The sequence below is a fragment of the Schistocerca cancellata genome, chromosome 9 (assembly GCF_023864275.1).
Source record: "Schistocerca cancellata isolate TAMUIC-IGC-003103 chromosome 9, iqSchCanc2.1, whole genome shotgun sequence".
NCBI classification, from domain to species: domain Eukaryota; kingdom Metazoa; phylum Arthropoda; class Insecta; order Orthoptera; family Acrididae; genus Schistocerca; species Schistocerca cancellata.
In genome coordinates this window covers 191,088,206-191,111,090 of record NC_064634.1, presented here as the reverse complement: position 1 = coordinate 191,111,090, position 22,885 = coordinate 191,088,206, and the positions used below count along the sequence as shown (strand labels likewise).

General features: G+C 42.4%; 1 protein-coding gene across 6 annotated transcripts in view; it reads right to left on the bottom strand.

The window, feature by feature from the left end:
* LOC126101159 (calcium uptake protein 1 homolog, mitochondrial) overlaps positions 1–22,885 on the bottom strand; it is a 207,999-nt gene that overhangs the window by 82,690 nt on the left and 102,424 nt on the right. For 4 of the 6 annotated variants that reach the window (XM_049911852.1, XM_049911854.1, XM_049911851.1 and 1 more), the window contains exon 5: positions 15,039–15,076. In XM_049911852.1, the coding sequence (XP_049767809.1) occupies positions 15,039–15,076 (38 nt within the window). Of the gene's footprint in view, positions 1–14,719; positions 14,790–15,038; positions 15,077–22,885 lie in introns of all 6 variants that reach the window. The other 2 variants (XM_049911855.1, XM_049911856.1) reach the window with 1 other exon arrangement.

Sequence of the window (22,885 nt, the reverse complement as noted above, 5' to 3'; positions counted from 1 at the left end):
AAAGTAATCATTATGGTTATTTTGTTCAAATGGGTGAAGAGAAAAAACAGCACAGCCATGACATTCTTTCTTTTGAACAAATTGTCAAACAGAAATTAAAGCAAACTTGGTGAAGTTTTGTAAGGAGTAAACTTTTTCATTTTCAACAGTTGTCAAGTAGGTTGCTGAACTCAAAATTTCTCTTGAACATAACACATGTAAATGGCATTCTAAAATAGCAACCATAGATGAAAGGATCGAGAAATTCCATAGTTTAGTATGAATAATACCAAATGTACATATGGAAATTGATGACAGAGCATTTTACATGAATAATCAACTATGAGAAAGCTCTCTGGAACTCCTGTTGCATTTCTTGAATGCAGACCAAAAGCAATTGCAAAAACATTTTTGTCAAAAATGTTTGCACTGTTTTAAGATGAATCAAACTGATCTTGTGTTCTGGTTTGTTGCTTTTTGCCATGAGTTAGATGTAGACCCATTAGTCTGCACTGCAAACAAAACGGTAATCAAATCAAAGCATGGAAGCTGGTAGCTCTTAATGAAAAAGGCAAAACTGATTTTCCCATCAATATAAAAGTATGCAGAAAAGGACTTTTTTTACGGTACCATTTATTATGGTTTCTTCATGTTCCGTTCATGGATGGACTAGGAGAAAAATGTTTGCTGGTAGGTCTGTGTGAGCTGCTGTAAATATAACTTTAAATTCAGAATATCTGTGTTGTCAATACTTAGGGGCCAAAGGATATTCAGAGTTCACACATTTAAGCAATAGTCTGATGTGGGCCATGTAAGTGTTTTGAAGTTATCTATTTCATAGACAAATAGCAGTTTCCCTGTTCCTACCAGTAGAATGAAGCCTGCTATTTGAGTTATCTAAATCTGAGTTTATATTGTTGTTGTTGTGGTCTTCAGTCCTGAGACTGGTTTGATGCAACTCTCCATGCCACTCTATCCCGTGCAAGCTTCTTCATCTCCCAGTATCTACTGCAACCCACATCCTTCTGAATCTGCTTAGTGTATTCATCTCTTGGTCTCCCTCTATGATTTTTACCCTCCACGCTGCTCTCCAATACTAAATTGGTGATCCCTTGATGCCTCAGAACATGTCCTACCAACCGATCCCGTCTTCTAGTCAAGTTCTGCCACAAACTCCTCTTCTCCCCAATCCTATTCAATACTTCCTCATTAGTTATGTGATCTACCCATCTAATCTTCAGCATTCTTTTGTAGCACCACATTTCAAAAGCTTTTATTCTCTTCTTATCCAAACTATTTATCGTCAATGTTTCACTTCCATACATGGCTACACTCCATACAAATACTTTCAAAAATGACTTCCTGACAATTAAATCTATACTCGATGTTAACAAATTTCTCTTCTTCAGAAACTCTTTCCTTGCCATTGCCAGTCTACATTTTATATTCTCTCTACTTCGACCATCATCAGTTAGTTTGCTCCTCAAATAACAAAACTCCTTTACTACTTTCAGTGTCTCGTTTCCTAATCTAATTCCCTCAGCATCACCTGACTTAATTCGACTACATTCCATTATCCTCGTTTTCCTTTTGTTGATGTTCACCTTATATCCTCCTTTCAAGACACTGTCCATTCCGTTCAACTGCTCTTCCAAGTCCTTTGCTGTCTCTGATAGAATTACAATGTCATCGGCAAACCTCAAAGTTTTTATTTCTTCTCCATGGATTTTAATACCTACTCCGAATTTTTCTTTTGTTCCCTTCAGTGCTTGCTCAATATACAGATTGAATAACATCGTGGAGAGACTACAACCCTGTCTCACTCCCTTCTCAACCACTGCTTCCCTTTCATGTCCCTCGACTCTTATAACGGCCATCTGGTTTCTGTACAAATTGTAAATAGCCTTTCGCTCTCTGTATTTTACCCCTGCCACCTTCAGAATTTGAAAGAGAGTATTCCAGTCAACATTGTCAAACGCTTTCTCTACGTCTACAAATGCTAGAAATGTAGGTTTGCCCTTCCTTAATCTAGCTTCTAAGATAAGTCGTAGGGTCAGTATTGCCTCACGTGTTCCAACATTTCTACGGAATACAAACTGATCTTCCCCAAGGTCGGCTTCTACTAGTTTTTCCATTCGTCTGTAAAGAATTCGCGTTAGTATTTTGCAGCTGTGACTTATTAAACCGATAGTTTGGTAATTTTCACATCTGTCAACACCTGCTTTCTTTGGGATTGGAATTATTATATTCTTCTTGAAGTCTGAGGGTATTTCGCCTGTCTCATACATCTTGCTCACCAGATGGTAGAGTTTTGTCAGGACTGGCTCTCCCAAGGCTGTCAGTAGTTCTAATGGAATGTGTAGTATTACACCAATGTTAATTATGCTCCTCTGATAGGTGGTTGTTCTGTGATATTTTTTATGTATATTTGATTCCCTTCTGGTACTATAGTTGTGTAAACTTTTGTTCTGTAGCAGTTTGCCTGTTTTCAGGAGGTAGTCCCTAGTGAGCAAGATAGTTTCATAAATGAATAAACGTGGAACATTTAGAACACCAAGCTCAGTAAAATGGTATTTACAGGACTCCATTTTTTTAAGGCCACAAATTATTCTTAAAGCTCTTTTTTGCATTCTAAAAACCTTTACACTGTGAGTTGAGTATCCCCAGAAAATGATCCCATATCGGATTAGTGAGTGGAACTGTGCATAGTATGCCTGCAGTACTGTTGTTTTGCTTGTTGTAGCCTTTAAAATTCTTAGGCCATAGCACACAGATGATAGTTTTCTACACAAGTTATTTATATGTGTGTCCCACTTTAAGTCTTGCTGAGCCCAAAGACCTAAGAACTTTGTGACACATTTTCTATGGGATCATTTTTTACTTGGGCTTGAATAGACATTTGATTAGTTGGAGGAATTAAATGAAAATCGACACACACAGTTTTTTCAGTATTTGTAATGAGTTTGTTTTTTGCAAACCACTCAAAGTCTTTTCATAGAACTTTCTGCTGTGGACCACAAAGTTTCTAGACTGGATCCAGTGAGCAATATGCTGGTGTCATCGGCAAAGAGGATAGTTTTTGTGGGACTCATATATTCAACTAAGTCGTCCACATAAATCAAGAAGAGTAGTGGACCTAAGATTGAGACCTGTGGTACACCATATTTTATTGGTAATTCTCTAGAAAGAAAGGAGTTGTTTCTTGTTTTATTCATTTTGTTGAATTCATACTGAAGTGATACTTTCTGCCTGCAGTTTTTTAGGTATGAACACAACCAGCTATGTGCTACACCTCTTACTCCTCGTCTTTATAATTTTTCGAGCAGAATGTTATGGTCCAGGACGTCGAAGGCTTTTTATAGATCTAGAAAAATACCTGCAGCTAATTTATCTTGATCAAGGGATTTTAAAATGCAGTCTAAAAATTCGAAAATTGCTGTCTGTGTAGATTTAGGCTTTCTAAAACCATGTTGTTGTACTGTAAGAGGTGCATATTTATTTATGAAACTTAAAAGCCTGCCATAGAAGAGTTTTTCTAGAATTTTATGGGAAGGAACTTAACTGTGACACGGGTCGGTAGTTTGATATTTTTTCAGAAGAACCTTTTTTTAGCAGTGGTGAAACTTTTGCTATTTTAAAAATATCTGGGAATACACCAGTTTTTAAAGAGAGGTTGAAAATTTTTGCCAAGGGGTTTGCTACGTGGTGAGCACATGCTTTTAATATGAAATCAGGTACTTCATCAAGACCACTTGACATTTTATTGCTTAATGATTTAATTTTACTTATAATTTCATTGGGGTTTTTTCATACACATACATAGAAGCATTGAAAGTCACTGACTTGCTGGAGAAACTTGGGACTGGTCCTTGACAGTGCACTTGAATGAGGTCTTCAGCTAGTGAGGTGAAGTATTCACTGAATTTTTCCGCAACTGAATTTGGGTCTGTGACTTTTTCTTTGGCACTAAACTACAAGTTTCTTTGTTTATAACTCTCCACATGGATCTCATTTTGTTAGGTGAGTTTCTTATCAAATTGTCATTCCACATAATTTTTGCCTCTTTGACTACTCTACCATAGATTCTTTTGTAGGCTTTTGAATAATCTGCGAAGTCTCAGGTTACTCTATATTTCTTACAAGAGTACTGCAGGAATCTGTCTCTCTCACTGGAAATTTTTATGTCTTTAGTTACCCATTGCTTATTATTGTTAGGTTTTACTGTTTTTACTACTTTTGGAAATGATACATTAAAATAGTGAAGAAAGATGCTCTGAAAACTCATGAACATACTATCAACATTGTTCTGAGTGGCGATGCTTTCCCAGTTTTCCTTCACCAGTAAGAGATTAAAAATTCTAATGTTATCTTCAGAAAAGGTTCTTTTTTCAACTACTTTTCCGGAACTGCTACTACTTGTTGGCATTTCTATACACAGCAGCTGTGCCTCATGATCACTATAACCCAAGCTCAGTATTCTGCTTGTGAATCTGTAAGTTGTTTCTGAGATGAATATTTGGTCAATAATGGAATTTGTGCATTCTGTTAATCTTGTTGGACAGTGTAGTGTATTATGACATGACCGACTACCTGTGATTCATTTATTATGCAGTAAAAGGCTATTACACATTATTTGTTATTTTGTGAGTAATACAATGTTTCTAAACATTAATAGCTGATAGTTCTCACATCAAACTGATTTTTTGTCACAGCCTCACTACATATTATCACAATTTTTATAATTTGAAACTTCCCCGTACATAGTTACACCAGCTTTCAAAAGCCAGAGTACAACAAATACTTTTCACTATATTATTAACATACACCATGAAAAGTAATGGTCCTTTCACACTGCCATGGGACATATTACATATTATTACATGGAGAACTCCTTTTCCAGAAACAAGTACTGCATTCTAGCATTCAACTGAAAACCTAAATTTTTTTAGTTGAACTCAGTGTAGTAGAGATTCAAAAATGTAGACACAGGGTTTCTAGCATTGAGAGTGCAGTGTGACTTACATATGATCAATGTTTTTCAGATTCCACACTTGCTTCCACGGAACAGCTCAGTTTGTTCAATATAGATCATTATGTTTAAAGTTGGACTACGTTCTACAAACCTGCTACAAAGAGAGAGAAGTGATATTGAATAATAATCAACTGATCAGTTTACCTTTTTTTTACATGGGTATGACCTGCACCCTTCTCTAATTGGAGACAAAACTGTTCTGTTCAAGGCAAATCTATACACTGTGGCCAAGAAAGGAACTAATTAACTAAAAAAATTATTTAGTACCTAGTGGAGATTCCATCAGATAATGAGGCCTCGTTGAGAACAGAAGGGTTGCACTGGGAAAATGAAAGAATACAGGAAAATTACATAGCTGCCAGACAGATAGAGGCATCTGCTGAATGCCTTTATCTGGTGGTTGCAATGAGTTTGCTTTCTATCTGCAACACATGCTCATTTCTCTGGCTTCTGTGATGATCCAATGACAGTTTCATTACATTTGTATCTATGAGTATAGCATTTGTATCTAGCATATGAGGCTATTGTTTGGTAGGCAGAATTATTACAAAAATGTAACTTAACTGTTTGTAAAATAAACAAATAACCACAGTAAATTACTTCACATTTTGAGAGAAACAACGTTTTTGGGGACAAGGTGATCATCCTGAACTTGTGAAATGAAACTTCTCCTTGAACCAAGCACAGCCCTTTGACAATCAGCTGAGGAATAAGTTGGAAATGATGCGCACTGGGCCATAGAGAAAATATTAGACCAATGAAGTATTCATCCATGTGAAGTGAAGCAAATCACTTACAAAAAAGGACAGTCATGAGTATAGTTTATTACTCTACTGAGTTAGTCTAGTCTGATTAACAAATTCTGATGACAGGTACTGCAATCACTGAATGATAATGTAGGAACACACAGAAAATGCTTTCATCTCAAAGAAAAAGGTGGAAGCTGCTAAGTCTATTTTATTGTGATAATTTGTGGATATTTTAACAATAGGAGAGAAAGAGTAGTCAGAAATACAGTTGAAGGGAAACTTTTTTTTAAATTTATTTTTCATTGTTTTTTGTTTTCTGTTATAGTTGGGCTCACTCTCAAATTAAATGGTGATTATTTTCAAACACAACAACAATTTTCGAAAGACTGACACTATCATGTTAGAATGCCAAAGAGATACTTTTGTTTATAAGTGGATATCAGTTGTACGTAGTAGGAATACTTTTAAGTGGGTTTAGATTTGTAGAGCACAGGCCACATGGTGGAGCCCGAAATATCAAGTTATTCAGTATTCTCTTATGCAGAAAATTGTGTCTTTTCTGGAAAAGGAAACAGCAGTGTGAAGCAACATTTAAAAACATCTGCGAGTGTTTTTAGTTGCATAGAATATTTAAAAAAGACCTCTCAAGTTAAATGGGGTTTTGTGGTTGGAGTGATATAGAATAAATGTGTTCCATTAAAGCAGTACCTAGTTCAGAGGTAAATGAGAATACTTTTTGTAAGACTAGTAGTGTGTCAGCTCATAATTACTCAAATTTTTGCCACAGAGGAAAAATAGTTAATGAAAAGATAAATAAAAAGTTGAAAGTGAGAGCAGTACTCTACACCTTCAACAAGCAGAGAAGAAATAGATGCTAATTTTAAATGGAACAGTGGTTTCAGAAATTTTGAAGATTTTGTATTACTTAAAATTTGTAATAACAGTACGATCACTGCAATAATCTCTTATTACAAAAGATAAATGTAACTGGACACATTAAAAAAAAAACTACTCAGCACACGGTGGCATGAGAACACACATATAAAAAAAGGTTTTATTTATGCGAGCTTTCAGAGCCAGTGGCTCTGTCTTCCGGCAGGAGGGTTGAAGGGGAAGGGAGAGGGGTGAAGAAAAAGGATAGGAGAGGTTTGCAAATTTGGGTGGAGTTCAGAAAAGTCACTCAGGAAGGGTTCTGGTGACTTTTCTGAACTCTACCCATTTTCCTTAACCTCTCCGGTCCTTTTCCTTCACCCCTCTTCCTTCCTCTTCAACCCTTCTGTCTAAAGAAGAAGCCACTGGCTCTTAAACCTTACAAAAGTAAAACCCTTTTTTTATGTATGTGTTCTCCTGCTGCTACTTGGTGAGTAGATCTTTTATCTATACCATGACATATAGAGTGAAAATTGATTATTTTCATTGCTGTCCTCCTACAAAAAGACAGTTTTGCGTAGAGCATAAAAGTTATTTTAAATATTATATTTACAATTCCCAACAAAAATAGTGAAGCACACTGGAGAGGAAGAGGAGGTGGAAGAGGTTCAGAGGCAGAGGGTTATAGAGGGTGATAGAGGGAGAGAGGGGGGAGGGGGAAAGAGGGGAGAGGGGGAGAGGGGGAGAGGGGGCAGAGGGGGAGAGGGGGCAGAGGGGGAGAGGGGGCAGAGGGGGAGAGGGGGAGAGGGGGAGAGGGGGCAGAGGGGGAGAGGGGGCAGAGGGGGAGAGGGGGCAGAGGGGGAGAGGGGGCAGAGGGGGAGAGGGGGCAGAGGGGGAGAGGGGGCAGAGGGGGAGAGGGGGCAGAGGGGGAGAGGGGGCAGAGGGGGAGAGGGGGCAGAGGGGGAGAGGGGGGAGAGGGAGGAGCGGGGGAGAGGGAGGACAGGGGAGAGGGGGGAAGGGGGAGAGGGTGAGAGGGGGGAGAGGGGGAGGGAGGAGAGGGTGAGAGAGGGGGTGAGGGTGAGAGAGGGGGTGAGGATGAGAGAGGGGGAGAGGGGGAGAGGGGGGGAGAGGGTGAGAGGGGGGGAGAGGGTGAGAGAGGGGGAGAGGGTGAGAGAGGGGGAGAGGGTGAGAGAGGGGGAGAGGGTGAGAGAGGGGGAGAGGGTGAGAGAGGGGGAGAGGGTGAGAGAGGGGGAGAGGGTGAGAGAGGGGGAGAGGGTGAGAGAGGGGGAGAGGGTGAGAGAGGGGGAGAGGGTGAGAGAGGGGGAGAGGGTGAGAGAGGGGGAGAGGGTGAGAGGGTGAGAGAGGGGGAGAGGGTGAGAGAGGGGGAGAGAGGGAGAGAGGGGGAGAGAGGGGGAGAGGGGGAAGGGTGATGGAGGAGGAGAGAGGGGGAGAGGGGGGAGGGTGAGAGGGGGTGAGAGGGGGTGAGGGTGAGAGGGGGTGAGGGTGAGGGTGGGGGAGAGGGGGTGAGGGTGAGAGGGGGGAGAGGGGGTGAGGGTGAGAGGGGGGAGAGGGGGTGAGGTGAGAGAAGGGGAGAGGGGGTGAGGTGAGAGAAGGGGAGAGGGTGAGAGAGGGGTTGAGGGTGAGAGAGGGGGTTAGGGTGAGAGAGGGGGAGAGACAGGGAGAGGGTGAGAGAGGGGGAGAGGGTGAGAGAGGGGGAGAGGGGGAGAGGGGGAGAGGGGGGAGAGGGGGGAGAGGGGGGAGAGGGTGAGAGAGGGGGAGAGGGTGAGAGGGTGAGAGGGGGGAGGGTGAGAGGGGGAGACGGGGGAGAGGGGGAGAGGGTGAGAGATGGGGCGAGGGGGTGAGGGGGAGAGGCAGAGAGAGGGGGAGAGGAGGAAAGAGGGGGAGAGGGGGGGAGATAGGGGGAGAGGGGGAAAGAGGTGGAGAGGGGGAAAGAGGTGGAGAGGGGTAGAAGGGGGAGAGGGGGAGAGGGGGAGAGAGGGAGAGGGGGAGAGGGGGAGAGAGGGAGAGGGGGAGAGGGGGGAGAGGGGGGAGAGGGGGGAGAGGGGGGGAGAGGTGGAATGAGGGGGAGAGGGGGGAGAGGGGGGAGAGGGAGGAGAGGGAGGAGAGGGAGGAGAGGGAGGAGAGGGAGGAGAGGGAGGAGAGGGAGGAGAGGGAGGAGAGGGAGGAGAGGGAGGAGAGGGGAAGAGGGAGGAGAGGGGAGAGGGAGGAGAGGGGAGAGGGAGGAGAGGGGAGAGGGAGGAGAGGGGAGAGGGAAGAGAGAGGGAGAGGGAAGAGAGGGGGAGAGGGGGGAGAGGGGGAGGGGTGAGAGGGGGAGGGGTGAGAGGGGGAGAGGGTGAGAGGGTGAGAGGGTGAGAGGGTGAGAGGGGGTGCGAGAGGGTGCGAGAGGGGGTGAGGGTGAGAGAGGGGGTGAGGGTGAGAGAGGGGGTGAGGGTGAGAGAGGGGGTGAGGGTGAGAGAGGGGGTGAGGGTGAGAGAGGGGGTGAGGGTGAGAGAGGGGGTGAGGGTGAGAGAGGGGGTGAGGGTGAGAGAGGGGGTGAGGGTGAGAGAGGGGGTGAGGGTGAGAGAGGGGGTGAGGGTGAGAGAGGGGGTGAGGGTGAGAGAGGGGGTGAGGGTGAGAGAGGGGGTGAGAGAGAGAGAGGGGGTGAGAGAGAGAGAGGGGGAGAGGGTGAGAGAGGGAGTGAGAGTGAGAGAGGGGGTGAGGGTGAGAGGGTGAGGGAGGGGGAGAGGGAGTGAGGGTGAGGGAGGGGGAGAGGGGATGAGGGTGAGGGAGGGGGAGAGGGGGTGAGGATGAGGGAGGGGGAGAGGGGTTAGGGTGAGAGAAGGGGAGAGGGTGAGAGAAGGGGAGAGAGTGAGAGCGGGGGTTAGGGTGTGAGAGGGGGAGAGGGAGAGAGGGTGAGAGGGGGAGAGGGCGAGAGGGGGGGAGAGGGTGAGAGAGAGAGGGAGAGGGTGAGACAGGGTGAGAGGGTGAGCGAGGGGGAGAGGGGGAGAGAGGGTGAGAGAGGGGGAGAGGGAGAGAGAGGGGGTGAGGGGGAGAGGGTGTGAGGGTGAGAGGGAGAGAAGGGGTGAGGGTGAGAGGGAGAGGGGGGTTGAGGGTGAGGGAGTGAGGAGGGGAGGGAGGGGGGGAGAGGGTGAGACAGTGAGGGGGAGAGTGCGAGGGGGAGAGGGTGAGGGTGAGGGGTAGAGGGAGAAGGAGAGAGGGTGAGGGGTAGAGGGAGAAGGAGAGAGGGTGAGGGGTAGAGGGAGAGTGGGAGGGGGAGAGGGGGAGGGGGAGGGGTAGAGGGAGAGGGAGAGAGGGTGAGAGGGTGAGGGGTAGAGGGTGAGCGGTAGAGGGAGAGTGGGAGGGGGAGAGGGGGAGGGGGAGAGGGGAATGGGGGGAGAGGGGAATGGGGGCAGAGGGGAATGGGGGCAGAGGGGTGGTGAGAGGGGGAGAGGGGGAAAGGGGGTGAAGGGGAAAGGGGGTGAGGGTGAGAGGGGGAGGGGGAGAGGGGGAGGGTGAGGGGGGGAAGGGGCAGAGGGGCAGAGTGGGAGCGGGGCAGAGTGGGAGCGGGGCAGAGTGGGAGCGGGGCAGAGTGGGAGCGGGGCAGAGTGGGAGCGGGGCAGAGTGGGAGCGGGGCAGAGTGGGAGAGGGGCAGAGTGGGAGAGGGGCAGAGTGGGAGAGGGGCAGAGTGGGAGAGGGGCAGAGTGGGAGAGGGGCAGAGTGGGAGAGGGGCAGAGTGGGAGAGGGGCAGAGTGGGAGAGGGGCAGAGTGGGAGAGGGGCAGAGTGGGAGAGGGGCAGAGTGGGAGAGGGGCAGAGTGGGAGAGGGGGCTGGGGGGGAGGGGGGGAGGGTGAGGGAAATTCGAGCAAATTTTACAAGGAACTTGGCAGTTAAGCCCACTTATCAGTATGATATTGCACTCCTCTGGCCTGGATCATGCACTGATTAAGTTGGGAAGGATGTAATAAAGACAACGTATTCTCTCTCAAGTCTCACAACTGTTATAACTGGTCCTTGATATCCTGGATACTGGCACTGGGTTGGAGCTGACATTCCAACTGGTCCCACACATACTCTATAGGAGATGGATACAGGGATTTTGCTGGGCATGAGAATACATCAACATCACGTAGATAGAATGAAATTTTCACTCTACAACGGAGTGTGCGTCAATATGAAACTTCCTGGTGGATTAAAACTGTGTGCTGGACCAAGACTTGAACTCGGGACCTATACCTTTCGCAGGCAAGTGCTCTACCAACTGAGCTACCCAAGCACGACTCACGCCCCATCCTCACAGCTTCCTGCAGAAGAGCTTCTGTAAAGTTTGGAAGGTAGGAGACAAGGTACTGGCAGAAGTAAAGCTGTGAGGACAGGGCGTGAGTCGTGCTTGGGTAGCTCAGTTGGTAGAGCACTTGCCCGCGAAAGGCAAAGGTCCCGAGTTCGAGTCTCGGTCTGGCACACAGTTTTAATCTGCCAGGAAGTTTCATCATGTAGATAGTTCATAGACACATGTGCTGTTCGGGTGAACATTGATCTGTTGAAAAATGGCACCACAGTACTGTCATATAAGAGATAACACAAGAGGCGCACGATGTCTGTGGTGTACCATTGTATCTTCAGAACTCTCTCAATCATTACCAGCTGTGACCTGCTGTCATCACCAATGGCTCAAGAGTAAAGCCTTTGCATCTCTTCGAAACATTGGAAGAATGGGACCTCCCTGCAAGATGCCACCATACTCGCTAATGATGATCAACCGAGGTAGTGCAGATCCACAATTATTTGCAGGATACAACCCAATGCCACTTATCAGGAGGCTGTGCTTCTCTGTCATAACGTCACTCCAAAAGCACCCATTTGTGTTTACAGATGGCTGACGCAGATGTGAAGGGGTTATGATGTGCTTTGTGCATAATATGCCAATCGCCCCTTGTAGTGGTCAGAAATGGTTGACTGGAGCCTTGATGATAAGTATGCCTTCCCTCACATTCCGTGAAGTACAATATCAGCCCCTGTCACATCTGAATGCCCCACAAATTCAGATACGACACAATTTCTGCAGCTGGCCAAATAAAGACCCACAATGGTTCCTTTCAAACACATCAGGTGCTTATAAAAGTGTGTCATATGAGCATGCAGCATCTCCGTGTCCTCTTATATACCGTACCAGGCCCAGTAACGACACTAACCATGAACAACATTAATGCACTCTGAGGATAATTCTGTCACACGGATTGTAACTATCATTTACATACTTGCTGATGGCATGCATGTACATGAATTTACATTAACATCTGACCATGTCTTCTGGATGCTTCACTTTTTTGCCAGGCAGTGTATTTTTAAATGATATGTTATTTCTGGAAAAAATCTGTCTGCCGCAATGAACATAGTGCAACAGAGAATCAATCTTGTGTCACTGTCCAGCCATTATTGCTTATCAAATTTTCTTAATTCTGTGTCTAAGACCAGAATAATGATCAAAGTATTACAATTAATATAAAATTATCTAGAGCACATTGAATTTCTTGTTCTTAATAGAAATACAATTTAAAAGTAAAAGAAACAAAGGAATCTCCTCATATGACTTCTACTAAACACAACCAAGTGCTTCTTATACTATGAAATTAACAGAGATTAAATTGAAAGAATCAAACAATGGACACTCCAGGTTGCAACATCAACAATATAGGAAAATAGAGATTGCTACTTACCTTAAAGATGACATGTTAATTGCAGACAGGCACAATTAAAAAGACACTTACACATTAGTTTTTGGCCACAGTCTTCATCAGAGAAAGAAAGAGAAACACACACACACCATTCATTCACACAAACAAGCACACCTCATGCACACACGAGTGCCAACTCCAGCAGCTCAGACCTGAATCTGCAACTTGAAGTGTCATCTCCAAAGTAAGTAGCAATCTAACTTTTCCTACCTAGTTATTAAACTGGAAGAGGTGAACAAAAGGTAATCAATCACGCTGGGGTCAATCATACAAGAATAAAAAATTATAAAATAAAACCCATCATTTTTGGTTCCATAATTTTACTGAGGTTGTTAGGTGTAAAAAGGAACCCAACACTTGCCACTCTCTTATCTCACCTACAGCAACAAATGTTAAAAATATCATGTTTGCTGGTCAGTATTCTTGAAATTAATCGTTCATTTCTGTAGGCCTTAGCTAAAGTTCTGCTTCAACACTTGGTAGTCTTAGTCTTTTCATCTCCTAGATCCTCCCATATAAGAGCTATTTTGTTTTATTATTTGTGTATATGTGTTTGCTTATATTATATCTCTATGATAACCATCTTCTTTTATATTCTCAAAACAATACATTTCTTCATAAACAATATGGCAACTCCCACTCAATAATATTATAATTTATTCTGTCAACATTGCAAAAAACTAAATAATAAACAATTTATGGTGCCCTAGAGCTGAGTTGTGAAAGATTTAACAGTAATCACACACTTTTGCTCAGACAATATGAGGATAGTTCAAATGAAAACCTAAAAAATTTAACACAAAAATATAGAAAATGAAGCAAAAGTTTCAGAAATGGTAACAGCAGTACCCATTGTTTGAGAATGATAGATGGAAGTAAGATACATTGGAAGTACACCAAGTAGCAAAGACGGTGCAAAGATGAAACTTCCATTGCTGATATACATCAATGAAACAGAAATGTGCTGCACACTTGAAGTAGTGATTGCATAAAAATATCTGAAATCCACTGCAGAATGGGTATGTCATGTGGTGATACATGTCTGCCACTGCAGCAGTAGAACTATGAGTACATCAAGCTTAAAAAACAACGAGCATGTATGTACACCTGATGCTTCATGACAACGCCGCGCATATAGAACAGTGATGTCATAGTGCAAGACATTGTCAAAGACAATTGGCATTTAACTGTGAAGGAAACATTTATGCATTTGTGACTCTTAAGAAGCCCTTCCACAATATAAGATGAAATACAATGTGTGAATGGTGAGATGAAGGGGGTAAAGTAAAAGACAGATGAGTAATTCACATCTACAGAACACATTTCAAGTTATTAAGATGAAATGTCATGAAAGACAAACTTGCGTTGAGAAAAGTGTAGGACAGGCTTGCTACTTATTACCACTGTTATTAACTCGTATGTTGAAGGTGTAATGATGCTAGTTACCACTGCTAAAATTCAATGAGGATGGAGAAAAGAGAGAAGAAGATGTCAGCTCTCAATTGGCATATGGAAAGAAAGTTCCTTTCAACAAAAGAATTCTATTAGTATGGAATTGAGAAAGGAGTCCCTGTAATTGTACATCTGGAGCCCTGCATATAATAAAATAATGCTGTGCAACCTAACATCAGCAACAACAATTATGGTGACAGCTCATTCTTTTTCTGATAATGATGGTAAGTTTTTGAACAGTTTATGTACGGGGACCAGTGGTGAACAGTGTTATGTACACAGATCTACTTAAAGAGTTCACTCTTGTCTCTTAACTAGAACTTAACAATAATGCCCTCCGAGTTCAGATAATGGCCTGTGCATGATCACTGGCATCATACTGTCAGTCATCTGTTGATATCACCCAGCATATGAAATCTAAAATTCTGTTGTACATCCCCTACCTGACAGAAATGTTCATATCTACGAGTCACTGTCAAAGGAAATGGAGCGAAACATTATTGACTGATGAAGAAACGTAAAAAAGTGTTCATACAAAAGACGTTTTTAACAAGCTACTGCCACACTTCAAAACTAACGAAATGTGTGTATAATGTCTTGAAATGTTGTAACTAGTTCTCTGAACCAAAAAAATGCAGATAAAAAAATTAAGGATTCATTTGAACCAGTGTATATTCGACATCACTGTCTCGTAAAACTGCAACTATTCCTCACAAAGATGGAACAGTTCAGTGCTTGTAACTGCCTAAATATGGATTAGTTTTAAAAAATCTAAATATTAAACACACATTTTTACTTTAATCAGGGCAGACTCATGTCTCATGCTCTTAATTTTTATTCTGTGTCCTTAGCTTCTCACATATTCTTTGATCCTTAATCAGCAAGATTCCTCCAACCAAAATTTACCTCCAGAGACAGAATAATTATTCTGCAAATAGTTGTATGATGAATGATCCAGACAAAGAGGGGCAGAAGGCTGAAAATTAGTAAACAGTAAGTAGAGACAAAACTGACTACTTTAGAAGAAAATCAATTGTAAGTTAATGAAAATCAAGTTTTTAAAAAGAATGCTTCAGTGCTACACTACGTGATACAAGGAAATTTAATTACATTTTATGAGTCAGTATTTATCTTCTGTATTAGTTATGAATATTTAATAAACAAAGATGAAGGTAAAAAGTAGTAAGGATTTTGAATGCTGTCAACTCTGATTCAGGTGACTTACCTTGGGGTCATACCTCTTGTATTGGTCAAGGCCCAATCCTATGAACAAAACAAAGATAAGAAAAGTTTGAGTGATCACAATATTTAAAGTAAAAATATAAAAGATAAGTACGTTACAGGTAACACTCACATTTACTGAGAGGAAAGGAAACTTCAAATAACAAAAGCTACAAGCTTTTTTAAGGAGTGGGTAAAATTCATTAGGCTAGCTAACAAAATTTGATAACTAATTTGAGGAATCAATGACCACACAGATCTTCCCTTTGTAATAACAAGTAAGCTACGCAAAATTTGGAGCTCAAGATACACAAAAATTCAAGGTTGTGGATGGCTTTTGATGGATAACTGCACAATGACATGTGAGCTCTATGACAGTTTTGTTTATATTTAAGATAGCTTAAGTCTGAAACTAAATGTAACCACAGGGATGCTCCCTGTTATCAGTTCAACGTAGTTGTAGCAGTTATTTGTGAGTATTTTAGAAGTAATCAACATGCCATTATGTATTTTTGCATCAAAGTTGTGCCTCCTTTGATGTTCCAATGCTAAAAATTATCATTTCATATTTTCTTTGTTATTGTTCTTTACAAATCACAGGTTTTCTGTACTGTAAAAGTTTTAATTTGTTTTGAAGATCCACTAAACAAAGTTTAAAAAATGAGCTAGAAACTTCTACTGTCGAACATTTGCAAACTTATTATTTTATTGTTGATTGGTTCTGTAATATTTTAAATCATCATCTATATCTAATCATAACCAATAAATTATTACAATACAGACCCAGGATAGAAATAATTCAAAAAGGAGACTCTATACATGATGATTACAAATTTACTTTTTTTACACATTACAATCTTGGAAGATTGGCAGATAAGGGAATGCTCATCAGTAGCTCCTGGCAGTTGATGGGTACAAGTGCACCAAAAAGGCCGGAGTGGGGGGTGGAGAGGAGGGGGGCAGGGGGGAGAACTACGGTAAGCCCAGCAAGCCAGTATGGATAAACCACACGATTTCAGACACGAAACAAGCATAGGAAAAAATTTATATAATGGAATACTACATAACTAGTCACAAGGACTAAGGTCTAATACACTGAACGTACACATGCTCACAGGAAAGGTGGGGCAAATGGTGGACTTGATGGTTAGTAGGAGACTGGATACTCTAGGATTCTCAAAGACCAGATGGAAGGATAGTGGAAACGGAATTAAGGAACGTGTAGAGTCTCTATTGAAGTGGGAATGAGGAAGAAGGAAGAAATGGAGTGGCAGTAGTTACCATATAGTGGTGAAAAGAGAAGGTTAATAGAATAAGTGACAGGGTGATGAAGGTCTATATGACAGGGTCATGAAGGTCAAAATGAAAGAACAAGAAATTGGTATGGAAATTCTGGAAGGATATGCACCACAAGTTGCAGGTCCTGCTAAACAGGAGGAGTACTTTGAAGAAGAACTGCAGACAACTAACTGGACAGAAGATCAGGGTAATTAATGGGAGATCTATATGCACACATGGGAAGGAATGAGAAGTATATGAATGGGGGTGGAAGGGTGAGGAAGATGAAATGAGGAAGGATGAAAATTCTTAAGACTTTTGTAAAAGAAATGGACTAGCAGGTAACAAAATCTGATTTAAGAAGAAGGAAAGTCTAAAGATAACATGGTAAATATGCAATAAACTACATGATATGTGACGAGGCTGGGAAGGAGGGAGGGGGGGGGGGTCATGGTAATATATTCTATAGCCTTAGGTAGTGATATGTCTTTTGGTTGTGACAAAACGATTAATGAGGAGAAGGCACCAGAAAGACAGGACAATGGGATAAGAATATGGAAGTTGAATAAAGAGGAATAGCGCAAAGAAGAATGTCAGAAAACAGTAAAAAGAAACACACTAAGATATGATGTGCACTCAGCAGACAGCAAATGGCGAAGGTGTGAAACATTGATGGTGAAAGCAGCAAAACAAGTGTGTAGAAGAATAGGTAATAAGAAAAGGTAGAAATAAACACACTGGTGGAATGAGAGAGTAAGAAAGGAAAATGCAAAGAAAAACAAAGCATTATGTTTACGGCTTCTAGAGAGAACAGAGAAAGCAAGAAAGGAATACACTGAGAAGTAGAAGTAGAAGAAAAGAAGAAGAAGAAGGTGGCTGAGAGACTGGTAGCAGTGGAGGAGAGAGAATGGAAGGAAGATTGGACAAAAATGACAAAGAGGACAGTGAGGGGAGTAAGAGGGTTCTCTATGGAACAGTTAAGATTAAGAAGAGAAGTGTGATGAAAAATGTCAGAGCGATCAATAACGAAGGAAATGAAACTGAGAATGTACAGGAAATCAAGGAGATGTGAAAGGAATATTTGGATGAGATACTAAACACCAATGGAAATTGGAAGACAAAACTGAGAAGTGTCGATATGTAGAGAATTTTGAGATTGAGCCGAACTGGAGAGAATAGAGGAAGTGATGAAGATCATTAAAGATGGAAAAGCACATGGACTGGATGAAGCAAGTGGAGATGATAAGAGAACCTGGTGCTGTTGTAGTGCAATGACTCTATTAGGTTATGTAGGAAAGAAGGTCACCTGGAGCCCTGAGAAAGTGATTCATAGTGCCGGATTTTAAGAAAGGTTGTTGGAAACTATGCCAAAATTATAAAGGAATTACTTTGAAGTGACATGCTGCCAAGGTATAAGAGAAAATCCTAGAAAAAAGAGAATGGAAGATAAAAGGTGATAACTCAGAGAGAAACAATATGGGGTTACCATGAGGAAGACTGACAGTTTTTATTTAAGGTAGCTGCAAGATGTATACTATGAATAAGCATTTATCAATGGTTTTCCTGGACACTAAGATGTACCCATTGTGGAAAAAAAGCAAGAATTGGGAAACTACACTCCTGGAAATTGAAATAAGAACACCGTGAATTCATTGTCCCAGGAAGGGGAAACTTTATTGACACATTCCTGGGGTCAGATACATCACATGATCACACTGACAGAACCACAGGCACATAGACACAGGCAACAGAGCATGCACAATGTCGGCACTAGTACAGTGTATATCCACCTTTCGCAGCAATGCAGGCTGCTATGCTCCCATGGAGACGATCGTAGAGATGCTGGATGTAGTCCTGTGGAACGGCTTGCCATGCCATTTCCACCTGGCGCCTCAGTTGGACCAGCGTTCGTGCTGGACGTGCACACCGCGTGAGACGACGCTTCATCCAGTCCCAAACATGCTCAATGGGGGACAGATCCGGAGATCTTGCTGGCCAGGGTAGTTGACTTACACCTTCTAGAGCACGTTGGGTGGCACGGGATACATGCGGACATGCATTGTCCTGTTGGAACAGCAAGTTCCCTTGCCGGTCTAGGAATGGTAGAATGATGGGTTCGATGACGGTTTGGATGTACCGTGCACTATTCAGTGTCCCCTCGACGATCACCAGTGGTGTACGGCCAGTGTAGGAGATCGCTCCCCACACCATGATGCCGGGTGTTGGCCCTGTGTGCCTCGGTCGTATGCAGTCCTGATTGTGGTGCTCACCTGCACGGCGCCAAACACGCATACGACCATCATTGGCACCAAGGCAGAAGCGACTCTCATTGCTGAAGATGACACGTCTCCATTCGTCCCTCCATTCACGCCTGTCGCGACACCACTGGAGGCGGGCTGCACGATGTTGGGGCGTGAGCGCAAGACGGCCTAACGGTGTGCGGGACCGTAGCCCAGCTTCATGGAGATGGTTGCGAATGGTCCCCGCCGATACCCCAGGAGCAACAGTGTCCCTAATTTGCTGGGAAGTGGCGGTGCGGTTCCCTACGGCACTGCGTAGGATCCTACGGTCTTGGCGTGCATCCGTGCGTCGCTGCGGTCCGGTCCCAGGTCAACGGGCACGTGCACCTTCCGCCGACCACTGGCGACAACATCGATGTACTGTGGAGACCTCACGTCCCACGTGTTGAGCAATTCGGCGGTACGTCCATCCGGCCTCCCGCATGCCCACTATACGCCCTCGCTCAAAGTCCGTCAACTGCACATACGGTTCACGTCCATGCTGTCGCGGCATGCTACCAGTGTTGACTGCGATGGAGCTCCGTATGCCACGGCAAACTGGCTGACACTGACGGCGGCGGTGCACAAAAGCTGCGCAGCTAGCGCCATTCGACGGCCAACACCGCGGTTCCTGGTGTGTCCGCTGTGCCGTGCGTGTGATCATTGCTTGTACAGCCCTCTCGCAGTGTCCGGGGCAAGTATGGTGGGTCTGACACACCGGTGTCAATGTGTTCTTTTTTGCATTTCCAGGAGTGTATTTAAAAAATAGGGAGGGGGAGGGGGAGACTGGAAAGCCATGAGAAGAATAAAGGAAACATATCAAGGAAGTGACTGTTGTCTAAAAGAAGGAGGAGAGAAGACAGATTGTTTAGAACAGAAAAATGAGCTGAAGCAAGGAGCATACTACCCTAGTTATTTTTCACTACTGTTACAGATGATATATTACGGAAGTGGTAGTATGAACAGGAGATGAAAATATGAAAGCAATGGTGTTTGCAGATGAATTAATGATGTGGAGATACAGAAAAACAAGAAGTACAAGAAGGGCTAATGTATAGGAGGAAATGATGGCAGAGTATGGATTGAAATTTAATGTAAAGACGTGTGAAGCTAAGCTACAATGGATATAAGCATTAGTGGGCAACTATTGAAGAAAGTGGAATGTTTCAAGTACCAGCAGAGCATAATAGAAGACAGTGAGTGGAATGATAAGTAGGTTAGCAACAGGGAACGCAAACACATGGGTTCCTGCAGAGTGTAAGATGCCTGGTATGGAGAACGGATGTACCACAAAAAAGCAAGCAACTGTCATATTGAACTTATTGCGTTCCAATACTCTTACATGTATCAGACACATAAGTGTCTTTCTTTCTCATCTTGTCCAGTAAGTCTCACCTAATTTGGGGTTCTGTGTGACTTTCCCTAACTTTACCCCTTTTCCTAAGCCTCTCCAGTTCCTTTCTGTTCACCCCTCTTGCTTCCCCGTCAATTCTTCTGCCAGACGAAGGAGCCACTGGCTCCAAAACCTTGCACAAGTAAAACTCTCTCTTTTTTTTTTTTTTTTTTACGTACATGTTCCCCTGCTGCTGCTTGGCGAGTACATTTTTGACCTATCCAATTACATTATATGCCAGAAACACAGGCAATGAATAAAAGGCAGGTGAGCAAGTCACAGGGCTACAAGATGAAATTTCAAAGAAGCAGGATATGAATTACAGCAATGGATAGGGTAAAGAATGAGACAGTGAGAGAAATAGTGAAAGAGGAGCTCATGCAAGACTCCACAGAAAAGACAAGATGAAGATGGTGTGGGTGTGCTAAAAGAATGAGAGTTGGTAGAATACCAAGACAGGCCCATGAAACAACTATAGAGGCAGGAGATCTAGAGGTAGACGAAGAGAAGATGGATTGTTGAAGTGAAAGAATGTGTGACGATTAGAGGAGAAGACTGGGAGAGGGTGGAGAGGGAAATACAGTGGGTGGACAGGAACAGATGGGTATGCTTACATTCCAAGCACACCCAGCCACAGGCTGGGAACTGTGGAAGCTTGTGGTGGTGGTGGACATTTACAAAAAATTTTTCAAGAGGGGGCAAGAATCAAATCTTGCCAGTTTTGATGTAAATGATTTGGAGGGTTTAAAATATGTCATGCTCCAAGAATTAAACTTGACAATAAGTACCCAAAAGTATATGTACCTCAAAAGATTGTTAATTATCTACTTTTTATTTTTGAGACAGATTACTATCGGGACTAAAAGGTAAACATATTTCAGCAATAGTGTATCCAAGCAAGTCTTTGTGTGTTATTGATACAAATGGCACCTTTTTGATTCAACAACTTGAAATTACATCCTCAAGTGATTAAATCCAATGAGTTAAGAAATAAATCTAGAAAATATTCACAAAAATAATTTATTCATACTCCCATAATGTTAGGTTGAGACTAAAAAGTAAAAATCTGAAATGGGAAAAAATACAGAATGAGTTGAGAAGTTCCTAGTGAATATCTGCAAAAATGCCATATTAATACCCCTTGAAGTTTATAAAAAGGACATAGATATTAACAAAAAGTTTATTCAACTCTGATGCCATCCTTAACACTTTCTTTGTTCATAAAACTACACATCTATTCACATTAATGGATTTATTTCATTTTCCTGAATTCTATTTTTTTATTCTTGACAGACATAACAAAAGATGAACAAAATTTGTTCTGAAAGGTAAAATTTTTGGATCAGGTAGGTAAAGTGTTTCTCAAGGCCGATACATGACTAGATGAATGTGAGAAATTTCCAAAAACCAACATCAAATTGGCCAGAAGAATTGACTATTAGCAGCCTAGGACTGCACCACAGTAATCCTTGAGTCCTCAGTTTGTCACATTATTGTGTCATGCACCAGCTGGAATGCAGGATTAGTCACACTGTGACTGTGTGTGGCACTGTGATGCACCTACAAACTTTGAGAAGGTTCCAATTCTGGAGAGTAAATTTCTTTGACCTTGAAATTTCACACTTTCCCCTCTCCTCTGGAGCAGAGAACATTTTATTTTTTCATCTTGTGTGTTTTGGATTAAGTACTGATGTAAACATCTACATATAATTGTGTTGTTCTGGTTGTTCTATTGAATAGATTTCCATTTTATGTACAATATTTTGAAGACTGATCCTCAGCCATTTTCCTCAGCTGCTGTAATTTTTGCTGTTATGTGTATTTGCTGCCTGGACTCCAACTAGACTGTGAATGATAGTTGGTCACACGCCACTATTTATAGCCGAGTTTGACACCCGATGCCTGCTACGCTCTTTGATGCTCTTTTGTTAATGTAAATGTAAATGTGTAAATGTGATTTATTAGTCTCATTACATACATTGTACAGATCATATGATCTGTTGTACAGGAGACACATCAAGTATAGCAAAAATATAATGTATAATGATTTACAGAATTTTTTTTGCAGAATTTTAAGAATAATGACAATTAATACAACACTACAATATTTAATATAAATTAACAGTTTACCAATTTTCTTTGTTGTACACAGACAACACTAGAATATTAGCTATAGATTTTTATAGTTCAAAGTGTCAGTCTGTCTTCCATGAATTCTTCAATGGCGTAGTAACATTTATCCATTAAAATATTTTGGAGTAAGCTTCTCAGCGAACTAAGGCCCATAGATAATATGTTTCTTCCTTTTGATTTGTTATATATTTTTAGCCCCATGTGCAGTAGTGTCTGAGCATTAAGCTTTAAGTGATGAGAAGGAAATTTGAAGTTTTCCTTGTGATGACTACTATACCTATGCTTAAAACGGAACTTTTCAAGATAATGTTGATTATTATAAATAACAATTAAAATTTCAAAAATGTACAATGAAGTAATTGTAAGTATTTTTAGTTTCTTGAACAATGGGCAATATGACTCATTTTTGTGGGCAGCACACGTTTCTAATGATTTTCTTCTGAAGAATTAGTAGGTGTGTACTGTTCATTACCCCATACTGAATAACACATTCAAAATGTTTTTCAGAGCCAGCACTGATATTCCGTGATGCAAATTCTCTCAGCGTTTTCGAGCTCTGGTGAATGTAGTGGACATTTCGAACTGAACGCAGGATCAACAAGCTATCACAGGTTTTCTTTTTCTGCAGGCAAATGGTGAGCTGCTGTTGTGATTCTGTTGAGCATCAAGGAGAGGATGTATCCTTATAGAAATTGCGGACGGATGACTGCCATGTGTATTACTGCCATGTTTGTGTGTTGGTAATCATGATGGAATCCTGTGCCAGGG